Source organism: Phodopus roborovskii, unplaced genomic scaffold (genome assembly GCF_943737965.1).
Source record: "Phodopus roborovskii unplaced genomic scaffold, PHOROB, whole genome shotgun sequence".
Taxonomy (NCBI): domain Eukaryota; kingdom Metazoa; phylum Chordata; class Mammalia; order Rodentia; family Cricetidae; genus Phodopus; species Phodopus roborovskii.
Genome location: NW_026126558.1, coordinates 21,329,546 through 21,357,176, shown reverse-complemented (window position 1 = coordinate 21,357,176; position 27,631 = coordinate 21,329,546). Strand labels below are relative to the sequence as shown.

At 41.7% G+C, this 27,631-nt stretch overlaps 1 protein-coding gene across 1 annotated transcript; it reads left to right on the top strand.

Moving 5' to 3' along the window:
• The first annotated feature begins 13,342 nt into the window (after positions 1-13,342).
• On the top strand, positions 13,343-15,085 carry LOC127234429 (molecular chaperone MKKS-like). The gene is given in 3 exon segments (XM_051201363.1): positions 13,343-14,175; positions 14,177-14,646; positions 14,649-15,085. Coding segments are annotated over 3 exon segments (1,689 nt in total). The 5' UTR covers positions 13,343-13,393.
• Positions 15,086-27,631: the final 12,546 nt, after the last annotated feature.

The following is a 27,631-nucleotide window of genomic DNA, read 5'->3' as shown; positions in this document are numbered from 1 at the left end:
TGAGTAAAATGACAGGAGTTTCCCTGTGTGCTGTGAAAAGGTGAGTAGGGCTTGAGAGGGCTGTGGAACATCACTCCAGACAAGACCAGCATCCTTGCAGGACTTTGTGTACAGGGCCTACATTCGAGGTGTATGTTGGGATCAAACATTCGATGTCAGAAAGGTGCAAGATGTCAGCCAGGGATAGAGTGTGCGTACTTGCTGAGGGAGGTGTCTGACAAGTGCCCATTGTCACAATACAGGCTGCAATCAATCTCTGAATCAGTGGGGACTGCCCAGATGACAGGGAATCCAGAGTCTTGTCTGAAGGGATCATTTCGATCAGTGGTTCTCAACATTCCTAAAGCTGTGATCCTATTATACAGTTTCTCACATTGTGGTGACCCTCAAACACAAAACTAATTTTTGCTACTTAATAAGCAACCTTGTGACTGTTGTGAATAATAATGTAAATGTGTGTGCTTTTTGATTGACTTATGTGATTCTGTAAAGAGTAATTTCACCCCTCAAAATGCTTGAAACACTCAGTTGAGAACCACTGAATTAGATGAAGTGGTTTGAGTGCCCTCTCATTGGTTGTTAGATGAGTTACTGAAGCCTGATGTTGACATAATTCAGCAATGAACTTGGGCGGTCTTTCTCTGCTGAGAATGCTGGCTTTGTTCTTTGGGATATAACTTTGAGTCTGTTAGGTATTTGCGATGCACTTCTTTGGCAATAGTTGTGGATGTCTTACATACACGAGTCTCTGGGGCAGGCGGTCCTGCCCAGAACAACTGGCAGTGATGGTGTAGTCTTTATGTCAGTCTTGGCAAGGAGGGTTTGACTCTTTTCTCAGTCTTGTGAAATTTTTACCAGATGTCCTAGATCCTGGATGATAGTGCACCGTGACACGCAATACTTGCATTGTGACATTCATTTTCCAAATTAGCTCACTTCCTGCTTTCTCTAACCTATTGCCATGATGAAGCACTATAACCAAGGCAACTAGGAGACAAATTGGTACTTAGACATCCACAGTTGCAGAGAGTGACAATACATGACCATTATGATGGGAATCTAGCAACATGCTGGATGACATCACATTGGAGATGTAGCTGATAGCTTACTTCTGATTCTGAATCATCATTTCACACACACACACACACACACACAAACACACACACACACACAGCGAGAGAGAGAGAGGAGAGACAGAGACAAAGAGAGAGAGAGTGAGAGAGAGATGTATTGGAATGGATTAGGTTTTGGATCTTTAATGCTTTGTGATCCCATACGACATTGCCTCCCTCTGGGCCATACCTCCTGTTCCTTTCCAGCTTCAGCTAGGGGTATAAGTATCCAAACATGTGCATCTATGGGGGACACTCTAATTCACATTAATACAACATCTTACCAGATGCTTGGAAAGGGAACTCCCAGGTTAGCATTGCTCTGAGAGCTGTTGATATCCCCTCCTTTCTGCTCCTTTTGCATTTTCAGAGAGCAGATGACTCCAATGCCTCTCTTCCCATGAAGAAGTTCCAGATTTAGAGACCTGCACCTCCATGATAAGAGATTTAAGAAAGTCATGCACTCCACTATTACCTCCAAAGAAGCGTCTTTGGTGGATCTTCTCACCGGAGAGGACCGTGTTTGACACTGTGAACCCAGTTGGATGAAACAAGGTCAGAATTTGCTAGATCATGAGATACTATCTATGAAAAGAACAAGTAACAGACACCCCTCACAATTTTCATTGGGATACAGAACACAAAAAGCCATCAGTGATGTGCCATATGTGACATTGGAAGTCTCAACACAGAGGCAGCCTGTCAGCCAGCCCATGACACTGACTCTGTGGCAGCTGGCTCACACAGATGGGATAACGGCGTTAGTGTCTTCCAACTCCTGCCTATCATAGACAGAGTAGTCAATGTTAACATAAGATTTGAACCAGCCCAAGGCACCATGGATTCAGGGAGTGTCCTGTCAATCAACTTCTTGGGTCAGGAAAGTCTACAGAGCAAGCAAGAGATGATTTTTCACAGCTTTGCTCATGAGGCCTTGGAAGTGTGGAAAGTGGCAAACTCTGTGTGACCATTACCTCATGATCTATTTCCTGTCCTGGTGAAGCTGAATGATGGGGCAGAGTGGACAGAGAATTCAGGCTATTTACCATGGAAGCAGAGAATTCAGGTCATATGTCTGGCCATCTATCCTCAAATCAAAGGCTGTATAGCCAGGGCCAATATGACATCAATATGTTCCTGGCAGATAAGGTTACAGAATCCACTAGGGATCCCATCCAATGAGCTAAGCCATTTCCTTTCAAAGCCTTGAAGGCACCACATCTCACCTTCCCTGCTGCCTTTCCTCAGGAATGCACCTGGTCATTTCTTTTCTCTGTCCTTTTCAGTCAACAAATCCTCACTACTCATCTTAACAGAAGTTTGTTTGTCTTTTTTTTGTTTGTTTGTTTTTATTTTTTTATCCAAACTTTCTAATTCCTCAGGCTGCTCAATTGCAGCAAGTGGAAGTATCCTTTGCCTCCCTTAGATTGCAGGCTCTCATGAGTCCTAAATCTCCATAATTCAGGGAATATCTTCAACCTGAAGTTTTCCACATTTCAAGGATAGAGCATCTACAGGGGACCGACCACCACACAGGATACATGATCCATTTGTTATGTTGACTACATTGGGCTCCTGACAGATGTCATGAGATGACAATATAGCCACCAACTGCCATCCTAGTGGCAGGGATAACTCACTCCACCAAGTACTTGCTCTGCAAACATGAGGACATAAGCCCAGAAGTAGCAACTACAGCAAAGCCTTGCAGGCCAGTGTGAGCATATACTCCACTTCTGTGGAGATGGAAGGGTCACATCCCCATTTGATGCTTGTACAGATGGTCTAGCCACATTGACAACCTCAGGCTTCATGCAGACTGTCTCAGAAAAGAAGGTGACTGACCCTCGAGACCCCTCCTATTCACACATGAGTGAGCACATGCAAGAGCTCCAAAACCCACGTGTGAACCTAGACACACACATAAACGTTGGGAGGCATGAAGAAATGGGAATAGAAAAAAATGTGGAGGAATGTTTCATCTTTCATAATTGATTGTTCTCACGTGTGGGATCTGTTTCTCAACCTGCAATAAAGTGATTGGGTTCACCAGCATCCAAGTGACAGGCTCCTGCATAACTGTGGTTTCTCTTTACTCTTTGTCTCCTCAGGTGTGTCTGCTGAAACGCCTGTATGCGTGGTCTATATCTGTGTAGAAAAGACTGGAGAACTCTTGCCTGCTGCTTCATTGTGACCGCCACAGATCAGCAGCTCTTAGCTTTGTGTGGGAGCCATTCCCACAGAAACTCAGTACTGTGGACCCTATGGGCCTCTTCTGCTTGATGTTGACACATCAGGATATATATGGACCTGGAGCAGTGTTACACTCTCCGTAGATGGAATAAGATTTTCTTGACCTGAAAAGGAAATTCCCTTTATTTATTAAATGTTCACTTGATTTTCATCCTGTCCCGTGTCTTGTCCTTGATAGAAATCTATGATATGCAGTCCCAAGTGAATTGAAATATTGCAGCACAACTTCTCAGTCAGCATTCTCTAATCCTGTGTGCTCTTCACAGTGTCATGGACGTCGGGACTATTCAGCGAAGCCGGGGCAGTGACATGTGTATCAGCTCTTTGTCGTTGCTCCTATGTCTTGTTGTTAGCTGTGTCTGAAGCCCACAGTCATGCCAAGCCTGTATTATGGCCAGAGGGATACCATTGAATTTTCATGGGATTGGCATGAGTAGTACAGGAATGAGTTAGGAAGGCCTGCTGTTCTCAGGGTACATGACACAGGCCTCTCATTGATGAGAACAACACAGACATTTCCTGGGATGGGCCAATGCTAAGGAGACGTCAGGGATGTAAAGCTGCCGGTCACAGAGGGGAATATTTATAGGTCAATGGAACAGCCAGAGGCCACAGAAGGTCCCCAGTTCAGATGTTCCTGCATCATCTGCCCAGCTGTCAGCACAGACACAAAGAGACCTCATCACTGATGGAAATGTGATAAGGAAGCTCACTCAGGAGTCAGAGGCAGGTGGATCTCTGTGAGTTCAAGATCAGCCTTGTCTACAATCGGATATCCAGGATAGCAAAAGCCATTACACAGGAAGCTTGAGAGAGTGGTGTGTGCACACTTCTCTGTATCCAAGCAGGAGATCTGAGTTCATCCATCTCCTTTAACACACAGTTGACAAAGCTGGATTCCTAATACTGAGAAGGCAGCCACCTGTTGATTCCTGGGTCTCACTGTCAATCCCACCACCCTCCTAGAGTCCCTGAACCCTCATTTAATGCGTGTCCCTGTGTCACAAAAGACAAGGTGAATGTGTCTAAGGAACAAATGCTGAGGTTTCCCTGTGTCTTTCATATGAAATAAACCAAGTGAATATGTGTACACAGTCACACGTGCACCTGCACACATGTAATAATAAACACACAGACACAGAGGCATAATAGATCCATTGAACTTTTGTTGATTGATTGGTGTCTCTCAAGACATTTTTATGTATTTGAGACAGGGCCAGTATCCTATTGAGAAAGTGAATGCGGACCCTATATATCTCATGGTGAATTCAAACATCTGCCTACTGAGGGCAGAGGTAGGTGGATCTCCAGCGTGGCAGGCAAGCCTTGCCTACAGAGAGTTCCAGGACAGTAAGGGTGGCAGAGAGTAACCATGTATGCTTTTAAAATCTAAAAGGAGGAAACAAAGAAGGAAAGAAAAAAAATGTAAGAAAGAGAGGGATCGAAGGAGGGAAGAAGGGTGTAGGTAGGGAAGGAAGGAATGAAAGAAAGAAGGAAGGAAAGAAACAAGAAGGAAGGGTGGAAGGCAGGAAAGAACTCGGATAACGATGGGGACTAGGAATGGCTAGAAAAGCTGAACCTAGCCCAAAGTAATTGGATTAGCATTGACATGTATCAAGTTCTAATCTATCTCAAGTGCTGAAAGAGTGACTGTTCCTCCTAGCTTGCAGACACAACAGAACCTTTCTGGAGGTGTTGCCTTTGCTCCTATGGGACAGCTGCTCTTCAGGGGTTTTGTTCACACAAACTATGTGATCTATTTTCTATATAATAGAAAGTAAATTAATCCAGTTATAGGGAAGCACAACTGAAATACCAACACACAGGAAGCAGGAGGATTACCAGGAGTCCAGTGAGAGCTTGGGGTAGATACCAAGTACATCTGACAGCCATGTGTGCAACATACTTACACATAAGAACACACACACTCATCCCATCCCCCCAACACACTAATAATAAAAATAGTCATTTACCTAATTTTCAAGGCACTGTCAGGCTTATTCCTGCAGTACAAGATCCTTAGAGAAGAAAACAAGAGACTGAGTTGCTCCAGGTCATTTTTGGCTACATACGGAATTTGAGTTCTGCCTTGTCTACATAAGCCCCTGCACCCTCATGTCTTTGGGGGATGGAACATTGATCATTGTCCAAGAGTCAAGGTGAAAACACACTAAGCAATATAAAGAGCAATACAGCTAGTGGTGCTCCAACACCAAGACTAGATCATTCTGGCACCGTTGGAGAAGAAAACAACATAAATAACTATATGAGGATGATTGATGCCTTTAAAGTGGAAAAGAAAAAAAGAATCATCTAATGGAATCATAACAGGGATTTCCAAGATCAGATTGTCGCTGGCCGTGTCTGTTAGAAACTGTCTTGATTGGTGACTGATGTGGGAGGTTCTGACCCACTGTGGACAGCACCATCCCTAGGCAGAAGAGCCATGGTTATATAAGAAAGTTAAATGATCATGAGCCAGAGAGTGGAATGAGTCCATAAGCACTGTTCCCCCCATGGTTTCTGCTCCAGGTTCCTGCTTTGAGTTCCTGCCCTGATTTTCCTCTGTGAATAACTTGTTACCTTGAAGTACAAGCCAAATAAACCCTTTACTCCACCAGGAAAAAAAAATAAAGTGGAAAAGAAAAATTATCATAAAGACATCGAGGAAAAGACAAAAAAAAAATTGGAAGATATCAACAAATCCCTTAAAGAAAAACAGGAAAAAGCAATCAAACAAGAGAAGGAAACAATACAAAATATGAAATCTGACACACAGTCAATCAAGAACACACAGACCGAGAGAATTCTTGAAAAGAAGAAGCTGGGTAAATGATCAGGAACCACATATGCAATTATAAACAACAGAGTACAAGAGATGGAGGAGAGAATTTCAGGCATTGAAGATAATGTTGAGGAAATAGATATATCGGTCACAGAAAATTTTAAATCCAAAAAATTCTTAACACAAGATATGCAGGAAATCTGGGATACCATGAAAAGGCCAAACATAAGATTCATAGGGACAGAAGAGGGTGAAAAAGTCCATCTGAAAGGCATATTTAATGATTCCATAAAAATAATAGAAGAAATCTTCCTGAACCTAAAGAAAGACATGCCTATGAAGATACAAGAGGATTACAGAACACCAAATAGACTGAACAAAACAAAACAAACAAAAAAAAAACAGCTCCTCACCATATAATAATGAAAACAATAAATATACAGAATGCAGCAAACATATTAAGAGCTGCATGGTAAGGAGACAGGCCAGGGAACATATAAGGGCACACATAACAGACTAACACCTGACTTCTCATGGAACAAAGGGAGGAGTTCCTGGTTAGTATGCAGACACTCAAACACCTCATATGCCAGCACAGACTACTTTACTCAGCAAAGCTTTCAATAACATTAGATAGATGGAGGAAACAGGCCATTCCATGATACAACCAAATTTACACAAACCTATCCACAAACCTAGCCCTAAAGAAAGTACACTAGAAGGAAATCGCCAACCCTGGGAAATCACATATGTCCACAAGAACACAGGAAATAGGTGAACTTACAAGAGCAAACTCCAAAGCAGGGAATCAAACACACAATGTGATCACCAAGAACAAAAGAAAAATAAGAGGAAGTAACAATCACTGATCACTAATAACCACTATTGTAAATGGTCTCAATTTACCTATAAACAGACACAGACTAACAGATTGGATACGAAATGAGAATCCATCCTTCTGCTGCATACAAGAAACACACCTGAAACTCAGACAGACATTCCCTAAGAGTAAAGGGTTGAGAAAAAAATGTCCAATCAAATGGACCTAAGAAACAAGCCAGGGTAGATATCCTAATTTCTAACAAAATAGACTTCAAACTAAAATCAAAAAAGTTAAAGCAGGCTCCTTGTTTCATGTTCATCACAGGAAAAATCCACCAAGAGGAAATCTCAATTCTGATCATATGTGCCCCTAACACAAAGGCTCCTGCATTTGTAAAAGAAACATTACTAAAGCTTAAGTCACAAATCAAGCCCCACACACGAAGAGTGGATACTTCAACACAACACTATCAGCACTGGACAGATCTTCCAGACAGAAGCTTAACAGAGAAATAAGGGAACTAACAGAACTTATGATTTACATAGGCTCAACATACATTTATAGAATATTCCACCCCAATACATGAGAATATACTTTCTTTTCAGCACCTCATGAAACCTTCGCAAAACATCAACAGGTACAAAAATTAAAAAAAGAAAAAGAAAAAGAAAAAAGAAAGAAAGACAAAAGAAAAAAAGAAAGAAAGAAAGAAAGACAAAAGAAAAAAAAAAGAAAAAAGTAAAGTAAATCTCCTGTACGCTATCAGATCACCACAGCTTAAAGGTAGAATTCAGCAGCAGCATTAATTTCAGAAAGCCCACAAACACTGAATAAAAGTCAACTGAACCTCCAGTGTCAAGTTAGGAACAGAAATCAATAATAGAAAACCTAAAATTTTATGAAAATGACCTCACTACATACTCAAATTTATGGGGCACAATAAAAGCAGTGTTGAGAGAAAAATCTCATAGCACAAAATGCCTGCATAAAGAAGCAGGATAAAGCCCACACTGGTGAGTTAACTAACAACTGAAAGGGCTAGAACAAAAAGAAGCAAACTCACCCAGATGAGTAGAAGGCAAGAAACAGTCAAATTGAGGGCTGAAATCAATAAAGTAGAAACAAAGAAAACAATGCAAAAAATCCATAAGTCAAAGGACTGGTTCTTTGAGAAATTCCAGAAAATAGACAAACCTTTATCTAACCAAAAGCTGAGGGAGAATATCCACGTTAGCAAATTCAAAAATGAAAAGGGGGACATAAGACGAGACACTGAGGAAATCTAAAGACTCATCAGATCATCCTTCAAAAACGTGAATTCTCAAAAATTTAAGACTTTAAGGAGATTATCATTTTGGGGGGTAAGTACCACATACCAAAATTAAATCAAGAGCAGCAGATAAACAATTTAAATTAAATGGAGTAATCAATCATCCCAACCAAAAAAAAAAAAAAAAAAAAATGCCCAGAGGAATTCAGTACAGAATTTCAAAGCGGGTCTAACAGTCTATCACCAATACTACTTAAGTTATTCCACACAATAAAAGCAGAGCAACATTTCCAACATCTTTCTATGAGGTTACAGTTACACTGACAAGCAAAACAGACAAAAACAAAACAAGGAAACATGATTATAGACCAATTTCCCTTATGAACATAGATACAAAAATACTCAATAGAATACTGTAAACCTGAATTCATGAACACATCAGAAAAGTCATCCACATTGACCAACTAGGATTTAGCCAAGTAATGCAGGGATGGTCCAACATATGAAAATCCATCACCGTAATCCACCACATAAACAAACTGAAAGGAAAAAAAATCACATGATCATCTTACGAGATGCTGAAAAGCCTTTGACAAAATTCAACACTCCTTCATGATAATGTCCTCCAGAGAAGTCTACTACTTGAAGTTCTATCTAGAGCAATAAGACAACAAAAAGAGATCAAAGAGAGACAAATTGGAAAAGAAGAAGTCAAACTGTCACTATTTGCTGATGATATGACAGTATACATAGTGACAGAAAAATTCTACCGGAGAAATTCTACAACTGATAAACACCTTCAGTAATGTAGCAGGATACAAGATTAACTAAAAAAATAAATATCAGTAGCCTTCCTATATACAGATAACAAACAGGCTGAAAGCATATCAGAAAAGGCATCACCATTCACTATAGCCCCAATAACCTAAAATATCTTGGGGTAACTCTAACCAAACAAGCAAAATACCTGTATGGCAAGAACTTCAGGTTTTTAAGGAAAGCAATTAAAGAAGACACTGAAAAATGGAAAGATCTCCCATGTTTTGGCTAGGTAGGATCAGCATAGTAAAAATGGCAATTCTACCAAAAGTAATATACACATTCAATGCAAACTCCCACTTCAATTCTTCACAGACCTGGAAAAAGCAATACTCAACTGCATATAGAAACACAGAAAACCTAGGACACACACCAATCTGTACAACAAAGACTCATCTGGGGCATCACTATCCCCGATTTCAAACTCTAGTATACTAATGAAAACAGATTGGTATTGGCATAAATACAGACATATGGACCATTGGAATCAAATCAAAGAGCCGATATCAACCCATCACCTATGAACACCAAAATTTGGAACTATACAATGGATAAAAGAAAATATATTCAACAAATAGTGCTGGTATAACAGGCTGTCAAATTATAGCAAAAGGCAAATGTATCAAAATCTATCATCATGCACATAAGTTAAGTACAGATGGATCAAGACCTCAATATAAATCCATCCACTCTAAACCTCATGGAAGAGGAAGTGGAAATACATTTGAATGAACAGACACAAGAGACCAGTTCCTAAATAGAACAGTAGTAGCACAGACTCTGAGACCAACAATTAATAAATGGGACCTCCTGAAGCTGAGAAGCTTCTGCAAAGCAACGAACACTTCTCCATCCAAAATGGGAAAGATCTTTACCAACCCCTCTTCTGACAGAGGGCTGGTCTCCAAACTATACAAAGATCTCTAGGAACTAGATATCAAACTACCAAATAATCCAATTGCAAAATGAGATACAGCTGTAAATAGAGAATTCTCAAGATAACAATCTCATATGGCACAAAGATACTTAAGGAAATGTTCAAAATCCTTAGTCAATAGGGAGATGCACATCAAAACCTCTCTGAGATTCCATCTTATAGCAATCAGAATGGCTATGATCAAAACCGCCAGTGAGGCCTAACCACAAAAGACCAAAGTGAGGCCGCACTGGCCCGATTTTTTGGATCCCACCAGTTCTGGCGCTCTGCCAGAGTTGAGTCTGGGACCAGTTCAGTGTTCCATCCTTCCCTGGAAACTCCCTGGGTAGCTCCAGATCTCACTCCCCCCATGTATCCTAGTCTGGATAGAACAATCCGGGTATTCTGCTCCATACACCACCCAGAGCCTGCCTTCCCCACCTTTGTGCTGCTGGCCTGATGCTCCAGGTGAGCATTGGGCCAGAGTGTGTGTCCAACAACTCCCACACCTCTGTGGAACTTCCTAGGTCTGCTCTGAGCACTCTGGATCCTCTTATCTATGCAGAACCACCTTGAGGCTGCACTCACCTGATCTTTGGATCCCACTGCCTGCCCTCTGCCCAAGGAGAGAACTCTAAGAGAGCTTGGTTCATCCAGAGCTGCAGACAAAAAATTCTGAACCACCTACACCTAACAGGAGAGTAGCGTAAAGAGAGAGACATACTCCAACTGCACCCACTGGAACAAGCCATGGGAAGATGGCAATACAAGAAAACAACCAACAGTAGAAAGACCAGTTTGACACCACCAGAATGTAGAGACTCTACACCAACTAGACCGGAACACAGCAAAGCAGATGAAGGAGAAGATAATGATTTAAAAAATAACTTCATAAAAATGATGGAGGCCCTCAAAGATGATAAGAGAAAATCCCTTAAAGAAATGGGACAAAAACCAAACAAAAAATGGGAAGCAAGAGAGGAAAAGACCAAGCAAAAACTGCAAGAAATGAAGAAATATCTTAAAGAAATTAAGGATGCCAAGAAAAGTCATCAAACAGATGAAGGAAACATATTAAACAGTTCATGACATGAAAACTAAAACAGACAGTAAAGAAAACACAAACTGAGGGAATGCTAAATTAGAAAAACTGGGTAAAAGATCAGGAACTACAGATACAGAATACAAAGGATGGAAGATAGAATATCAGGCACTGAAGATGAACTAGAAGAAATAGATTCTGCAAACCAAGAAAATCTTAACTCCAACAAATCCTTAACACAAAACATCCAGGAATTGGGGGACACGGTGAAAAGGCCAAACTTGAGAATAATAGGCACAAAAGTAGGTGAGAAGCCCAGCTCAATGGTGCAGAAAACATATTAAAAAAATCACTGAAGAAAACTTTCCCAATCTGAAGTTGGACATTCCTATGAAAGTACAGAAGGAGACCAAATATCAAATAGACTGAACCAAAGAAAAAAGACCTCTTGCCACATAAATCAAAACACCTAACACACAAATAGAGAAAGAATATTAAGAGCAGGGAAGGGAACAAACCAGGTAACATATAAAGGCAGACCTATCAAACTTACATCATACTTCTCCTTGAAAACTATCAAGGCCAGAAAATCCTGAATAGATGTTCTGCAAGTACTAAGAGTCCACAGATGCCAGCCCAAGCTACTATACCCAGCAAAACTCTCAATCGCTATAGACAGAGAAAACTAGATATTCAACTACAACACCAGATTTCACAATATGTACCCACAAATCCAGCCCAACAGGAAGATCTGGAAGGAAAACTCCAACCCAAGGAAGGTAACAACACTCACAAAGGCATAGGCAATAGATAATCCCACTTCACCAGAAAACAAAAGAAAAAGCAGGACAAATATACTCACAATACCTCTGCCGCAATAACAATGTATCTAAAACAACTCAGGAATTAACAATCAATGGTCCTTACATTCCCTGGACATTAATGGTCTGAACTGACCTCTAAAAAGTTACGGCCTAACAGAATGGATACAAACAGAATCCATCCTTCTGCTTATACAACATATACATGTAAGCTTCAAAGACAACATTACTCCATGGTAAAGGGTTGGGAAAGGATCTTCCAATCAAATGGACCCAAGAAGCAAGCAGGTGTAGCTATCCTAATATCTAACAAGTTAGACTTCAAACCAAAATCAACCAAAAGAGATGAAGAAAGTAATTTCATATTCATCAGAGAAGAAAGCCATCAGTACAAAGTCTCAGTTCTAAACATCTATGCCCCAAATACAAGGGCACCCACATTCATAAAGGAAAGGCCACGAAATTTCAAAACTCACCTAAAACCTCACACACTCATAGTGGGAGACTTCCACACCCCACTCTCACCACTAGACAGGACCACCAGTCAGAAACTTAACAAAGAAACCAAAGAACTATCGGAAGTTATGTCTCAAGTGGGTTTAATAGACATCTATAGAACATTCCATTCAAATACAAATGAATATACCTTCTTCTCTGCTACACGTGGAACCTTCTCTAAAACTGACGACAAACCAGGCAACATGACAAATGTCAACAGATACAAAAGTATTGGAATAGTCCACTTTATCTCATCAGAACACCATTCTTTAAAGTTGGAATTCAGATGCGTCTCCCTGCCTCTCTGGGCAAAGGTAGCGGACTCCGCAGCGTGGTTGCGGTGCTGGCACGGTTCCTGGGCTCCAGTGGCTGTGGCGGTGAAGGCGGCCTGGCTGCGAGGTGTAGCTGCTGGTGGGCAGGTCCTGATCTCAGCAGACTATGAGCTTCCAGAACCTGTGGAGAGAATACAAAGCTCTGATTGTTATGGTGCCTTTAATTGGGTTCATACATTCAGGCTGGCACAAAATCAAAAGCAGCCCTGTCTTCCAAATTCCTAAGGACGATACCACTGAACCAGATAAGCCTGGCACTTGCAAGTCAACCAAAGAGCCAACCCTAGAAGAAGTAGCAGGCTTTCAGTTTTCAGAAAGAAGCACCTTTGAATCTGAACTTGATAATAAAAGAAGAAATGAAAAGCGCCAGTTGGTTTAGAAAGAACTGGCTTCTCGAAGCTGGGGTGACTTTTATAGGTGTCCATCTTGGAACATACTTTATACAGAGAGCTGCAAAAGAGTCTGTGAGATCTCAGTCCAGGGACAAACAGAAGAATATTGAAGAATGAAGCAAAATAAATACTTGGAATTATTGATGTCATTAAATTAATATATGTTGGTTATTTTCTGAAAACCATTTGATTTTGTAGCTGATAATGCTGAATGTGCAGACTCTCATTAAGAATAGTTTTTAATGTTAAAACATGTGACAGTATAATAAATGGGACAAAAAAAAAGGTGAACAAAATAAAGCTGTCTGTACAAGGGCCATCTGAAGCAGAATGTCTCGTTTCGAAGCTAAGAAGCCATCATTGTGTAAAACTGAACCATTGACAAGTGAGAGTGTGAGGTCCACACTTTCTGCCTTGAAAAGAATCCTAGCCTCATGCTATGGCCCTTCAGGGAGGCTGAAGCAGCTGCATAATGGCTTAGGGGGTTGTGTGTGTACAACCTCACAGTCCTCAGCTTTGCTTCGAAACCTCTCAGTCACCCATCCAATTCTAAAGGTCCTAACAGCATCTGTGCAGAATCATGTGTCCTGCCTCAGCGACTGTGGCTTATTTACAGCCATTCTGTGTTGTAACCTGGTTGAAAATATTCAGAGAATAGGCTTGACACTCACAAAGGTTATTAAGTTAAATAAATACTTCTTGGGTCTGTGCACAAGTTATCTTCAGTATGAAGCCTGTAGTTGTCGAATCCCAGTTGACTTCAGTAGTACACATACCTTCCTAGGCTTGGTCCACAGTATCTTAACCAGCAAGCCTGCCTGTATGCTCAACAGAAGGGAAGCAGATCACATCAGTGCTTTGATTTTGAAAGCTTTTTTGCTTACAATTCCAGAAAGCGCCAAAGACCGAGTCATTTTAGGGAAGCTTATAATTGTTCCCTTAAAGGGCCAAAGAGTTACAGATTCTACTGTATTACCTGGACTGCTGATTGAAATGTCAGCTGAAGCTCAACTAAGGAGATTATCACCAACCCAAAAGTCAAGTGCCCTCAAGGTGGCGCTCTTCTGCGTGTCTTTATTCGGAGATTTTTCTAATGTTGGAGAAGGAACAGTGGTCTCTTGAGAATGCAGTTCTAGAGCAATTGCTTAATCTGGGAAGGCAGCTTGTTGGTGACCAGGTAGATCTTGTCCTGTGCCAAAAAGTTATGCACCCATCTTTGAAGCAGTTACTCAGTGAGCATCTCGTTATTGCCATCAACAGAGTTGGAGTTTCTCTGATGGAACACCTGAGCAAAGTGACAGGAGCAACACCTATTGGTTCCCTAAACACAATAGCTTCTACTACTTACGGAAGTAGAAAAGATTTGTGCTCTGCAAGATTTGGCTCCAAACATTTTTTCCATCTTATTCCTAACGAGGCGAGTGTCTGCAGCTTGCTTCTCTGCAGAAGGAATGACACTGCCTGGGAGGAGCTAAAGCTCACGTGTCAAACAGCAATGCATGTCTTACAGTTAACAATCAAGGAACCATGGATTTTATTGGGTGGTGGCTGTACAGAAACACATTTGGCTGCTTATATCAGGTTCTTAATGAGGCAGAAGACATTGTCATTGAGGATGGTTACTCTAAAGCAGAACTCCGGATTGCTACTAAAGCATTTTGCAGTGCTCTAGAGTCCGTTGCTGGCTCTTTGGAACATGATGGTGGTGAAGTCCTCATTGACATGAAGAATGGACACTTTTGGTCAGGTCCATCCGATTTTACTTCTGTTGTTAACTGGCCTGATATGCTGTCAAGATGTGGGTGTGGCTTGTACAATAGCCAGGAAGGACTCAGCTGGTCTTTCTTAAAAAGCACATATTATCCTTTTGCACCTCAAACCTGCCTTGCACGGGCTGCTGTGGGCTCAGCCAGCAACATGACTGTGGACTGTTTCACTGCCAAGCTTAGTGGCCTACAAGTGGCTGTAGAGACAGCCAATTTGATTTTAGATCTTTGGTATGTCATTGAAGATAAAAACTAACGTAAGAGATAGGCATATTTATGTTACAAAACAAAATAGTTCAGATGTCTAAGAAAAAATGGTTATCGTTCCCTCCCAAAGGCCTGTTCTGTATAGGTGGAGCAATGATTTATGAAAGTATAGACTTACCTACTTAAGGAAGGCTGTGGATGTTAAATAGACATTAAGAGAGTAATAATAATTCTTGATGCCTTTGCATCATCACCCCACATTTGGAGGTTATAAATACTAAAGATAGTGTGTCACCTAAGAATATGGGAATTTCTCTTGTAATTTTTCCAAGTTGCTACAATGAGGAGTGACCCTGAACCTTTCCCACTGGCAAGATAAGAGTCTTCACTTTTCATGATAGCCATAGCTTTTCATAAAACTGGATACTTTCCTTGATGTAACATTGTTGCTCTCATTTTAAATACTATAAAAATTGTTGGGATGTCTTAATAGACTCGTTGTGTTCACAAAAAAACATAAATAAAGTTGGAATTCAACAACAACATAAATTGCAGAAACCCTACAAGCTCATGGAAACTCAACAATGCCCAAATGCACCATTCCTGGGTCAAGGAGGAAATAAAGAAATTAAAGATTTCTTAGAATTCAATGAGAATGAAGACACAACATACTCGAACTCATGGGACATTTTGAAAGCAGTGCTACTAGCGAAGTTCATTGCACTAAGTGCCTATATGAACAAAATGGAGGATAGTCATATTAGAGAATTAACAGTACGCTGAAAGCCTTAGAAGAAAAAGAACGAAACTCACCCTGGAGGAGTAGACACCAAGAAATAGTCAATTTGAGGGCTGAAAACAATACAGTAGAAACCAAGAAAACAATACAAAGAATCGATGCAACAAAGAGTTGGTTTTTGGAGAAAATCAGCGAGACAGACAAACCTTTATGCAAACTAAACAAAAAGCAGAGAGAACATGCAAATCAACAAAATCTGAAATGAAACGTGAGACAAAACATCGGACAATGACGAAATCCACACAGTTTTCACGTCAAACTTTCAAAACATGTACTCCACAAAATTCAAACACTCAAAGGAAATGGACAAATGTCTGTATAACTATCACTTACCAAAATTAAATCAAGAAGAGATAATCAACTTAAATAGACCTATAACCCCCTAACGAAATAGAAACAGTCATGAAAAGCCTTCTATTCAAATAAGCCCAGGGACAGATGGCTTCAGTGCACAATTCTACCAGGTATTCAAAGAAGAGCTAATACCAATACCCCTCAAATTGTTCCATACGATAGAAGCAGAAGGTACATTACCAAACTCTTTTTACTAGGCCACAATTATCTTGGTACCCAAGCCACACAAAGACACAAGCAAGAAAGAGAACTACACACCAATCTCTCTCATGAATATTGTTGTAAAAATACTCAAAAAATACTGGCAAATTGAATTCAAGAAAACATCAGAGATATCATCCACCATGACCAAGTAGATTTCATCCCAGGGATGCAGGGATTGTTCAAGATACGAAAATCTATCAATGTGATCTACCATATAAAGAAACTTTAAAAAAACACACACACATTATCATCTAGCTAGATGTTGAAAACACGATTGACAAATCATCCTTTCAGGATAAATGACTTGGAGAAATCAGGGATAACAGGAACATACCTAAATAATAAAAGAAATATACAGTAAACCAACATCCAATATCAAACTTAAGGCAATTCCACAAAAATCAAGAACAAGACAAGGCTGTCCACTCTCTCCATATCTCTTCAATATTGTCTTTGAAGTTCTAGCTAAAGCAATAAGACAACAAAATGGAGATCAAGGGGATACATATTGGAAAGGAAGAAGTCAAACTGTCACTATTTGCAGATGATATGATACTTTACATAAGTGACGTGAAAAACTCTACCAGGGAACTCCTACAGCTGATAAACACGTTCAGCAAACTAGAAGGATACAAGATAAACTCAAGAAAACCAATAAGTCTACTCTATACAGATGATAAAAAGGCTGAGAAAGAAATCAGAAAAACATCATCCTTTACAATAGCCACAAAAAATATAAAGTATCTTGGGGTAATGCTTACCAAACATGTGAAAGACCTATGGAGCCAGAATGTTGTGTCTTTAAAGGAAGAAATGAAAGAAGATACCAGAAAACGGAAAGACCTCCCATACTCTTGGATAGATTGAGTAAACACAGAAAAATGGCAATCTTGCCAAAAACAATCTACAGATTCAAAACTATCCCCATCAAACTCACAGCACAATTCTTCACAGACCTAGAAAGGATAATACTCGACTTTATATGGAAAAACAAAAGACCCAGGATAGCCAAAACAACCCTGTGAATGAAAAATAAGATTCAATCAATCATTTATGTTTAAGTGTGTGCTTGTGTGTGTGTGTGTGTGTGTGTGTGTGTGTGTTCATAAATGTGAGTGAAGGTGTACATGGAGGCTAGTTTTCTATGATCCTGTGGAGCCAACCCTACTGGTGGTCTGGGAGCTGTTTGATGGCGATTCTAGGAATGGACCTGAGTCCCTTGGAAGGCCCTTTTAGCCACTGAGCCTTCTCTCCAGCGAAGAATTGAAAGTGCTGCCTCTAAGAAGTACATGTAATCTCAGCTCTTGGGACAGTGGCATGAAGACTATGAGATCAAGGCCATCTTGGATTATATAAAGAGAGTCTGCCTCCAAAAATAAATTTGCCAGGGACCCGCCATTGATCCCAGAATTCTGGTGGAAGAGGCATGCAGAACCTTGTGAGTTCAAGGCTAGCCTGGTCTGGAAACTGAATGCCAGGACAGACTCCAAAGCTACACAGAGAATCCCTATCTTCAAAAAACAAAAAAAAATTAACAATGAATATTAACCTTTTTATTTTGGGATAGGGTCTCATGTAGCCCATTTTGGCCTAGAACCTGCACCAATTCTCCCCACCCCCACCCCCATGTACATAATATCCTCTCTGCTTCTTGCTTCTACTTCTGAGTGCTGGTAAATCCAGAATCCACCAGCACATCAGCTTTTGACGTCCTGGGATTTAGACCAGGGCTTCAAGTGTGTTGGCCAAGCATTCTACCTACTGAGACACATTCCCAGCCCCCAAAGAATTCTGAAGCTAACTCCAGGCAGCTGCTATAGTTTTTCTTTTCCGGCCTGGGTTGTGTCACCTGAGATGTCTTAGGGTTTCTACTGCTGTGAGGAAACACCATGACTGAAAAGAAAGTTGGGTTGAAAGGGATCATTAGACTTACACTTCCCTGTGAATAGGTGTTTTCCTAGTTAAACAGAGGCTTTGTGAAGCTACGGCATCATAAATTGAACATAACTGTGCATGCAGGGGCCATATGTCACACAACATAATTAATGCCAAACATCCATTCCAACTCTCCATGGTGCTGCCCCTGGAGTGCTGAAGTTGGCTGGCTCTGTCCTGCAAATGACAGCACCTGCCCTTTGGATACTAAGGCAAGATCCTCACCTAAAATCATAGCATGTCCCATGGTCGCGTTGTTGTCTGCACAGGCTTTGTGCTGTGTTCACCCCTATTGTCCTTGTCTTTCTACACCCACTAACAACCTACAACTGAAGTTTCCATAGGAAGGGTTCAGGACTCTCCTACTGCCTCATGAGGATAGGACTGTTGCTAATACCAGCATTCCTTATTGTATGTTATGTCAGTGTGTGTGTGTGTGTGTGTGTGTGTGTGTGTGTGTGTGTGTGTGGGTGCGTGTGTGTGCATTTGTGCATATGAGTGTGATATATATAGAGAGATAGATATTTGAAGACTTGTGCAGTCAATACTCCCCTGCAATCTTTTGGGTCCTGGTAATCCCATTCTGGTTGTTTGGCTCACCATCTAGTGTCTTTAGCCAGCAATCCTGGGATTCGACCTGTGGGTCATGACCGCTTCACAGGGGTCAGTCCAGACCACTAGAACACTGAGATATGTTATACTCTTACCAGGAGCAAAATTACAGCTATGAGGTAGCAATGAGAATACTTCTGTAGTGGGGGACAGCACAACAGGAGGAACTGTATTAAAGGGTCTCAGCTCTGGGAAGGTTGAGAATCACTGCACTAGGCCCTCTCATCAGCAACACTCAGGGCTTTAAAGTATCTTTAAGGTACATTTAGAGATGCACACATGCATTTTAATTATGCAAAGAGATATATAATATTTAAAGTCTGTTCATGTTACTGAAAATAAATGAAAATATTTATTGGACACAGGGCATGTAAGAAATTGAGACACCAAAATATAGATTTCTAGGTCAAGTATCAAGTATCTATGGGATCATCAGTTATGAGGATTTCCCCTAAAAAAATTAATGTTTTGTCCCATCTGAACCTGAAACGCAACATGGATGACATAGAAGGATTTTTATTTTTTTAAACTGTGGGAAAAAGTTACTGTGGTTTAAAAGGGAAGTAGCTCATGGCAGGGAATAGATGAGGGAAAAGCGGGGAAGAAAACACATTTCCTTTATCCATGGAAGTCAGATACAGGCAGAGAACAGACAAACAGCCACAGGGCAAGAAAGAAGGAGAGCTTGGAGAAGGAGTAAGAATGTGAGGGAAAGCATGCAGATCAGAAACAGTAAAAGAAAAAAGAAAATTACATTATCTGAGTGTAACGATATGATTTTCTGCCTGCTGCTTGGTCTTCTCCTGCTGCTGCGCCAGCCCCAAATGCCCATGTGGCTAATAAGAACTTCCACTTAAAATTTAACAAAAGCATAAAAAAGGGTTTTAGAAACAAAAGAACAGAGACAAGCAAGGCTTCTTGGTAGCAGCATTTTTCTCAGTTGGACTCTGATTTTTGAGAGACAAGCAGATATTTGCACGGCTCCTTTAAGGGAAATTTCCTGACTCAGCATAAGTGGCAAAAAACTGTATGGCTTTTAAATAACTCTGCTAATAATTTATTGGTGTGTATGAGAGATGACAATGGCAGGGACCACATCGCCAAGCCAGCAGCATGGGGCTGGATGGCAGCTCAGACCAAGGCAGAGAGCACAGCTCTCACTACTGGCGGTAAAATAGCTGCCGCCATCTTGGATAGACCGTGACTAACACAGCCATGATTTTCATTTCAGCAATGTTGTTGTTTATCAAATAAAAGACTCATGGCCAGAAAAAGATAAAGATTTACAGTAAAGACAGATTCATATTAAGAAAAACCTCTAAATGTTTACAGTGTGTTTTAAAATATATGTAGACATGGGGAAAAGAAAAGAAATGGTTTTAAAAAGACAGAGAACAGCTGGGTGTGGCTGCACACACCTTTAATCCCAGCACTTGAGAGATAGAGGCAAGCAGATCTTGTGATTGCAAAGTATACCTGGTATGTAGAGTAAATTCCAGGACAGATAAGAGTTACACAGAGAAACCCTGTCTCAAAAAAATAAAAAAAAAGTAAAAAATACAAAGTAATAATAAAGCCATGTAAAGATGAAAAGCTTAGAGAGAATCTGGTTACTGTATGGTGTTATATTGTCTTTGTATCTTTTGACTGCTGAGGAAATAACAACAACTGTTAAAACAAATGCTGCTGAATTAATTCAATTTATATATTTTAAAAATACTTTGACTCCAAAATTTAAGTTCAAGGACAAGTTACTGGGGAAAAGGATTTCTATTTTTGTTTCAACAGGAAATAAAAAGCTGTGGATTCCTTCCAGACTAATGTGGTTTGATCAAGCCAGACCCCCTGAAACAGTGTTCCTGGTGATCCAACATTCAAAATAGCTTGAACGAGGCAGCCTTGCAGACTACAGCCATCTTCTTAGGATCCCCACGACCGCGCCCCCTATCAGCAGGAAGTACTTTGGAAAGAACGACGCCCAAATTCCCAAATATTGTTCATAAATGTTTGTTTTCATTTAACTGGGCTTGGTTATAAATGGTTAATGACCATAACCAATCTCTTTTTAAAGGTAAAAAAGGGGATTATGGTATAGATATGGATACTTTGTATTGGAATGGATTTTCATTTATTGATACAATTTAAGGTCAATTTTGTGATGTGTATATTCTCCTTTTGTTTAGGTATTGTGTTTATATAGCTCATTTAGAAATGTAATGTATAATGTAGTACAGATAATAGATTATTATCTATGATAGTCAAAGTTTAGAGTTAAGTTAGTTAGGTTTTTCAAGATACACAGAGATGTATTTGAGATAGATAGGCATTCTTCAAACCTTTCAAAGACCTACAGAATATGGCATTAAAAATGGTTTAGGGTTTTTCTTGACAGTGAGACATAAATGCTCCTGGCAACACCATTTATGTCAGAAAGGAAGATGGACATAGAAGAAACGTGTTATGAAGTTTGCTTTCAATATAGCAAGACTAGCCATTTGGACAAGATACTGCTCTTGTCTGGACTGTTTGACTTTGTGATGTATAAATTGGACATGCAGGACCCACAGGAAAGTGACTCCTGATTCACGATGGACATTGCTACAGAGATCCTGCTTCATGGAAGAGTCTGTGAGACAGTCTACAGAACACGGAGGAAACTGACAGACAAACTGCCAATACAAGAAGACAGTTTAAAGTTTCCTGCTTTGCTGAAGAGTCTGCCAGACACACTATGGCCTATGGGCTGAAGATGGAAAATTACAAAAGAACTTCGGGTGACCAAGCAGTGAGTTGTCTCTGTCATTTCTAGAGCTTATATATTATCCTTCTGAGGTCTTTGAAGGAGTTGAAGACAGATAGTTATGGTTATAGTTTTCCTCAGTTAGGATTCAATGATAAGTTACATATAGGACTTTAGATTCACAAATATAGGATGGATGATAGAATAGTATCTTTTATTCTTGCTAAATGTTAATGGACTAAATATTGTTAGCTTTGATTCTTATTTGATAACTGATGTGTTATATATTTTGCTATGTTAAGGTTAAAAGACTTCTTTTTATTTAAACAGAAAAGAGGAGATGATGGGAGATGCCATTATGTTAATATGTTTCTCATACTGGTTAATAATAAAGCACTGTTAGCTAATAGGAAAGGAAGATAGGAGGGACTAGGAGACAAGGAGGAAATAGGAAGTAGTTAGGAGGAGTCAAGATGGAGAGTCTGAAGAAAACAGTATGCCGCAGGCTCCCCGGTAAGAAAAATACAGAGATCAGCGGAAATGGGTTAATAATTAAGGCAGAGATAGCCGATAAGAAACAAGTAACAGGGCCAACAGCATTGTATCAAATACAGAGTCTTTGTGTGTTATTTGGGGCTGGTGCAGCAGCAGGACAAGACCAAGCGGCGGGCGGAAAAACCATACTCGTTACATCTGAGTATTTCAGGAAAGTGTGCAGACACATGAAACGGTGTGGCTACACTCTATGGGACGAACCTGGATTTGTAGCTTTGACACTGAAGACAATGTTGGGAGCAGCCTAATAACAGATACTTAAATACTTGAGCATGAGGAAATGTCAGTGCAGGGAGAGGAGCAGTTGCCTCAGGCCCTGCAGTCAGTGCCACCAGCTGAGCAGAGCACCATGCTGTGCCTCATGCTCTGAAAGCCTGAGCAAAATCACCTGGGCCTCTCTGATCCTGACTCTTGGCATGGATTGGGGAGGAGCCATAGGCAAAGAACTCAAAAGAATATGATGTCATCTGGCTAGCTGTGATTGGTCCATGGCTCGGTGACCTCACAAGGAGCCATTGTGAGGATTGAGAGAGGCCACCCATATAAGGCACCAGCTGGGCCTGGATCTTGTCCTTTGGTTGCCCTGAAGCTGTTGGTTGGCTACAGAGGATTCCCTCAAGGCTTTGGTCGTGAGAACTTCAGTTTTATTGTCTGTCTTTGACACTGAACATCTGTGATCACCACTGATCTGAACTTCGTGAGTGTGCTGACCAGTGGGTTGGGTTTGGGCCTAAATGTGGACTTCCTGCTTGTTTTGGATTTACTTTGTGCCCCTGCTTGTGTTTATCTTGTATCCACCATTTTCTACTGTTTTCTATCCGTTTATCTTTGACATTTTGTACATTACTGAATTTTTGACCTTAACACCTGTTAGTCTGTATTAGCTGTGAAAGATACAGAATCTGATTTTGCCATCAGCTTGGAGCACACACACCTGCTTTGTTGCTCCCCTCAGCCTTTCCCTGTGGTTATAAATTCCCCTATCATCTTAAGAGTCTTCTCCTGCCCCCTGTGCCACACAAAACAACACTGGGGATTCGTGAAGGACAACATCATCCCCATGGACTCACAGTGTCACAGACAGGTTGTCATCCTTTGGATGCCCATGAACATGAGTGTAAGGAACAGAAATTGTATCATGGGTGTAGAGATGAAGAGGTCTGCAGCAATTTCAGTCATTAAAGCATTGGAGGGTGTGAATGACAAGTATCTTGAAGGAGCCTGTGTGTTCATTCTCCATCTAGTCCATAAGCATGTCTCTAACACAGGCTGCCCAAAGCTGACACAGTCCATATTTGTCTTTACTGTTTCTGCTGAGGTCCAAATGTGGTCCTCACGTTGGGAATGGGACAGGTTTCCTATCATCTCAAGCTTCTGAACTCTTGGTCTCTACCAGGGGATGCTCTTCAGAAGGTTGGGATTCCCCATGGTGATAAAACCCCACAGGGGGAATTGGGTCATCAGAGGCAAGGGACCTGACAATGCCCAAATCCCCAGACATGGCTTCCTTGTCCTCCCTCGGTGTGAGCCAAAGCAAAACCTGGGAAGGACATACATGTTGCTTCTCAGGGAATTTGACATGATAGTGAGAACACTGATGCAGTCCTTGGAGACAGAAAGGGATTCCTGGGTTTAGTTTTGTTTTGTTGTGGTTGTGGATAGCTGTGGTAGGCTGATTTCATCCAATGACCTCACAGGAGCCATTGTGAGGAGTTGCAGACTCCACCCACATGAGGCCCTGGCTGAGGCTGGGGCTTCTGACTCTGCAGAGAGCCTGTTGCTTGGTTGCTGCAGAGCTGTTGGATTCAGACATTGGTTCACATTAACTTTGATATTAGACACTGTTCATCTGCTTTCACATCCCAATAGTGAGTTGTTTCCAGGTCTGTTGGTGATGATTGACATCTCCTAATTGATTCTTGGTTGAATTAGTGCTTCCCACTCAGCTTCTTTATACCGGCCCATATTTCTATTCCTCAGCATGATCACACTCATATTTCTTTCATACATTCTGTTATGTCTCACATTTTTTAATAAATTCTGTCATGCCTCAGGGTGACACAGGATTATCAGACTTCTTCATCCTCTCACATCACCACGTCTTTCATTTGATCTTTGTCTCACACTTAAGTGAGCACTTATTTCAACTCTGATCTTCCTCATATCTGCTTTGAGCTTGGGTTGGTGTTTAGTTTTCTTTATCCCCTGACCCCAAGGTTATCATTAGGACTTTGAGGTAGGTATGATTTTCATGAAGCAGAAATTAGAGGCTGTCCTAGACCTGCTTTTGTCTTTTGACTTGTAGCATCTTGTGGTGGTCCCATCCCCCACCTGTCTTGGTGGTGAACATGGAAGAAGAATTTCTGTGCATGGATCTCTGGGATGGAGATTTACCAACACCATCAAGAGACACTGGATCCAGGCTGTCCATCTCCACCACTGAAGATGCCATATGTTGCTTAGGTCCCATGGCTGAAGGAACCCTGGGACTCATAGGAAAAATTAGGCTTAATGATGCCCTGGCAGAACCCAATATGATCAATGGGAGGAAAAGTGTTGGTAACTTCCTTGGTGCAATGTGGCCCCTCCCAAAGAGCCATTCTCTCAAGAGCCTCACAGGTCCTCCCACCCTCCCTCCCACCCTGAGGAGGGCAGGGAGTGAACCCTCCTTGCCCACACTCCTGCCATCTGAAGACAGCAAAGGGCAAGAGGTGAATGAAGAGAGAAATAGCAAGAGTTCCACTAGGTCCAGCTCTCCAGATTCATACAAGCTGTTGGACATCAGCTGGCTGTGGGAGTCTACCCCTCAGTGTTCTCCTGTGCCAGCCTATAGCATCAATAAAAATGTGGAGGACACAGAGAGTACTGCCTCATCTGGTGCCAGTGACACAGCTGAGGACTCCCTCTGCTGGCTGGAGGATACCACTTCTTATTATACCTCAGCTCCCCATGGTACTGGGGATGCTGAGAGTGAGGAGTCGTGCAGCATCCGCTCACTCAGTAACATATCCCTGGATGTGCTGTGGTTCCTAGAAGACACAAGTGGCATAGGCACTCCAGAACCACCACAGCAGGATGCCAAGGTCACTGCTAGCATCACCACATCTGCAGACATGAAGGAAAGTGATCCACCACCCAGTGAGAGGACCCATGATAACATCAACACCATGGACTCTCCCCAATGTGAAGACGCTGACTTTGAAATCATCGAAGAAATAACACTTGAAGAGTCACCAGTGATGTCTAGCAAGGACCAGTCCCAGGAGGAAGCCACACCCTCTAGGAAGAAGCACAGAAGGGGCTGGAAAGGGGTGAGGAGGCGAATTAGTCACCTGTTTTCCAGCTTATTCTGTTGCCTCCACACCCCAAAGACAGGAGACACAATCCCCAGGTAAGGGACAGCAAAGCATGGGAAATGGATTCCCTGGAAACAGAGTAGGCATGGCCAGTGACGTTGTCTTGTCTGTTTGATCTCAGCTGCATGGCCCTTTGCCATTCATGTTCTGCAGCTATGTATAGGACATGGACACTAAGATGTCTATGGCCCTAGAAGGAACTGTTCCCCTCTACCTCTTCATGTGGATCCTGGGGAAGCTAAATCTGAAGCAGAGAAGCAAAGGCTGAAAACAGGGGCAGTGGAAGGAAGGAGAAGGGAGGTGTGTTTGAGAACTGGGAACAGACTGGGGAAAAGGAATGTTGTGCAGAGATGTGGGATGGCAGTGTGGCTCTGTGATAAGTCCTGCTGATGTCATAGTTACTAACAGAATCCTTTGCTTGTGTTTCCTTTCCAGGTCTGAAGAAAAGGCCTGGGTCCATGGTTCCTAAACCATGGCACTCAGTTCGGCCTGGTGTGGCAACCAGCCACAGGAGAGAGCCAGGCCAGAACCGGAGAGAGCTGTGTACCCGAAATATGTTGTTCCCTATTAGACACCTGCAGCAACCAGGGTATAAGCTCCTACCCCTCCTCTCCCTGGAATGGGAGCTGTTCCAAAGGTTACCTCCCACAACGTATGCTCATAGTTGTCCAAGCAGTATTGCTGGACAGAGTGTCAGCCACACTGCCACCCTATCTTTAAGAGCCAGCCGTCCAGCTTCTGCAACCACTTTATACGTCATATGACTTGAGGTCTTCAGCACCTCCTCTCCTCATCTTTATTATCATCAATGACCAGATGTAAAGAAGTCCATACACACTGTATGCCCAGGAGGTGAGGATGCCCAGGAAGAGGAATGGAGAGGAGGAGAGGGGCATGGGTGACCTGTTAGGAGAGAGGAAAGTAAGAGTGAGGAGGCAAGGACATGAAGCAGGGTGGAAGGGAGGAGCGTCTCCCTATAGGAAGCTCCAGTTCCAGTCAGACAGCTTTCTAGTCAGAAAGGAATGATGATGTTGGGGACGGACCAGGTGTTTGGCTGGGCAGTGGCATGAGCAAATTTCCTGCAGAACGGTGTTAGGGGTTCATGACATGGGTTCCCAGGAAGAGAAGAGCATGCCTTTCCATGGAAGCCATCCCATACCCGTCCCAGGAACCTCTTTCTCTCTCTACTCTAACCAATGTTGGGCTGATCAGCTAACTAACATCTATGTTTTCTTCACAGCCTTCTTCCGGGCGCCCATGGTGATCGTCCACTGTCCCAGGAGAATAGAAACTTGTATAATATTTTTGTTTCCGTGAGTGATTCCTTGCCTTCAATTGAGTAAAATGACAGGAGTTTCCCTGTGTGCTGTGAAAAGGTGAGTAGGGCTTGAGAGGGCTGTGGAACATCACTCCAGACAAGACCAGCATCCTTGCAGGACTTTGTGTACAGGGCCCACATTCGAGGTGTATGTTGGGATCAAACATTCGATGTCAGAAAGGTGCAAGATGTCAGCCAGGGATAGAGTGTGCGTACTTGCTGAGGGAGGTGTCTGACAAGTGCCCATTGTCACAATACAGGCTGCAATCAATCTCTGAATCAGTGGGGACTGCAGATGACAGGGAATCCATAGTCTTGTCTGAAGGGATCATTTCGATCAGTGGTTCTCAACATTCCTAATGCTGTGATCCTATTATACAGTTTCTCACATTGTGGTGACCCCCAAACACAAAACTAATTTTTGCTACTTAATAAGCAACCTTGTGACTGTTGTGAATAATAATGTAAATATGTGTGCTTTTTGATTGACTTATGTGATTCTGTAAAGAGTAATTTCACCCCTCAAAGTGCGTGAAACCCTCAGTTGAGAACCACTGAATTAGATGAAGTAGTTTGAGTGCCCTCTCATTGGTTGTTAGATGAGTTACTGAAGCCTGATGTTGACATAATTCAGCAATGAACTTGGGCGGTCTTTCTCTGCTGAGAATGCTGGCTTTGTTCTTTGGGATATAACTTTGAGTCTGTTAGGAATTTGCAATGCA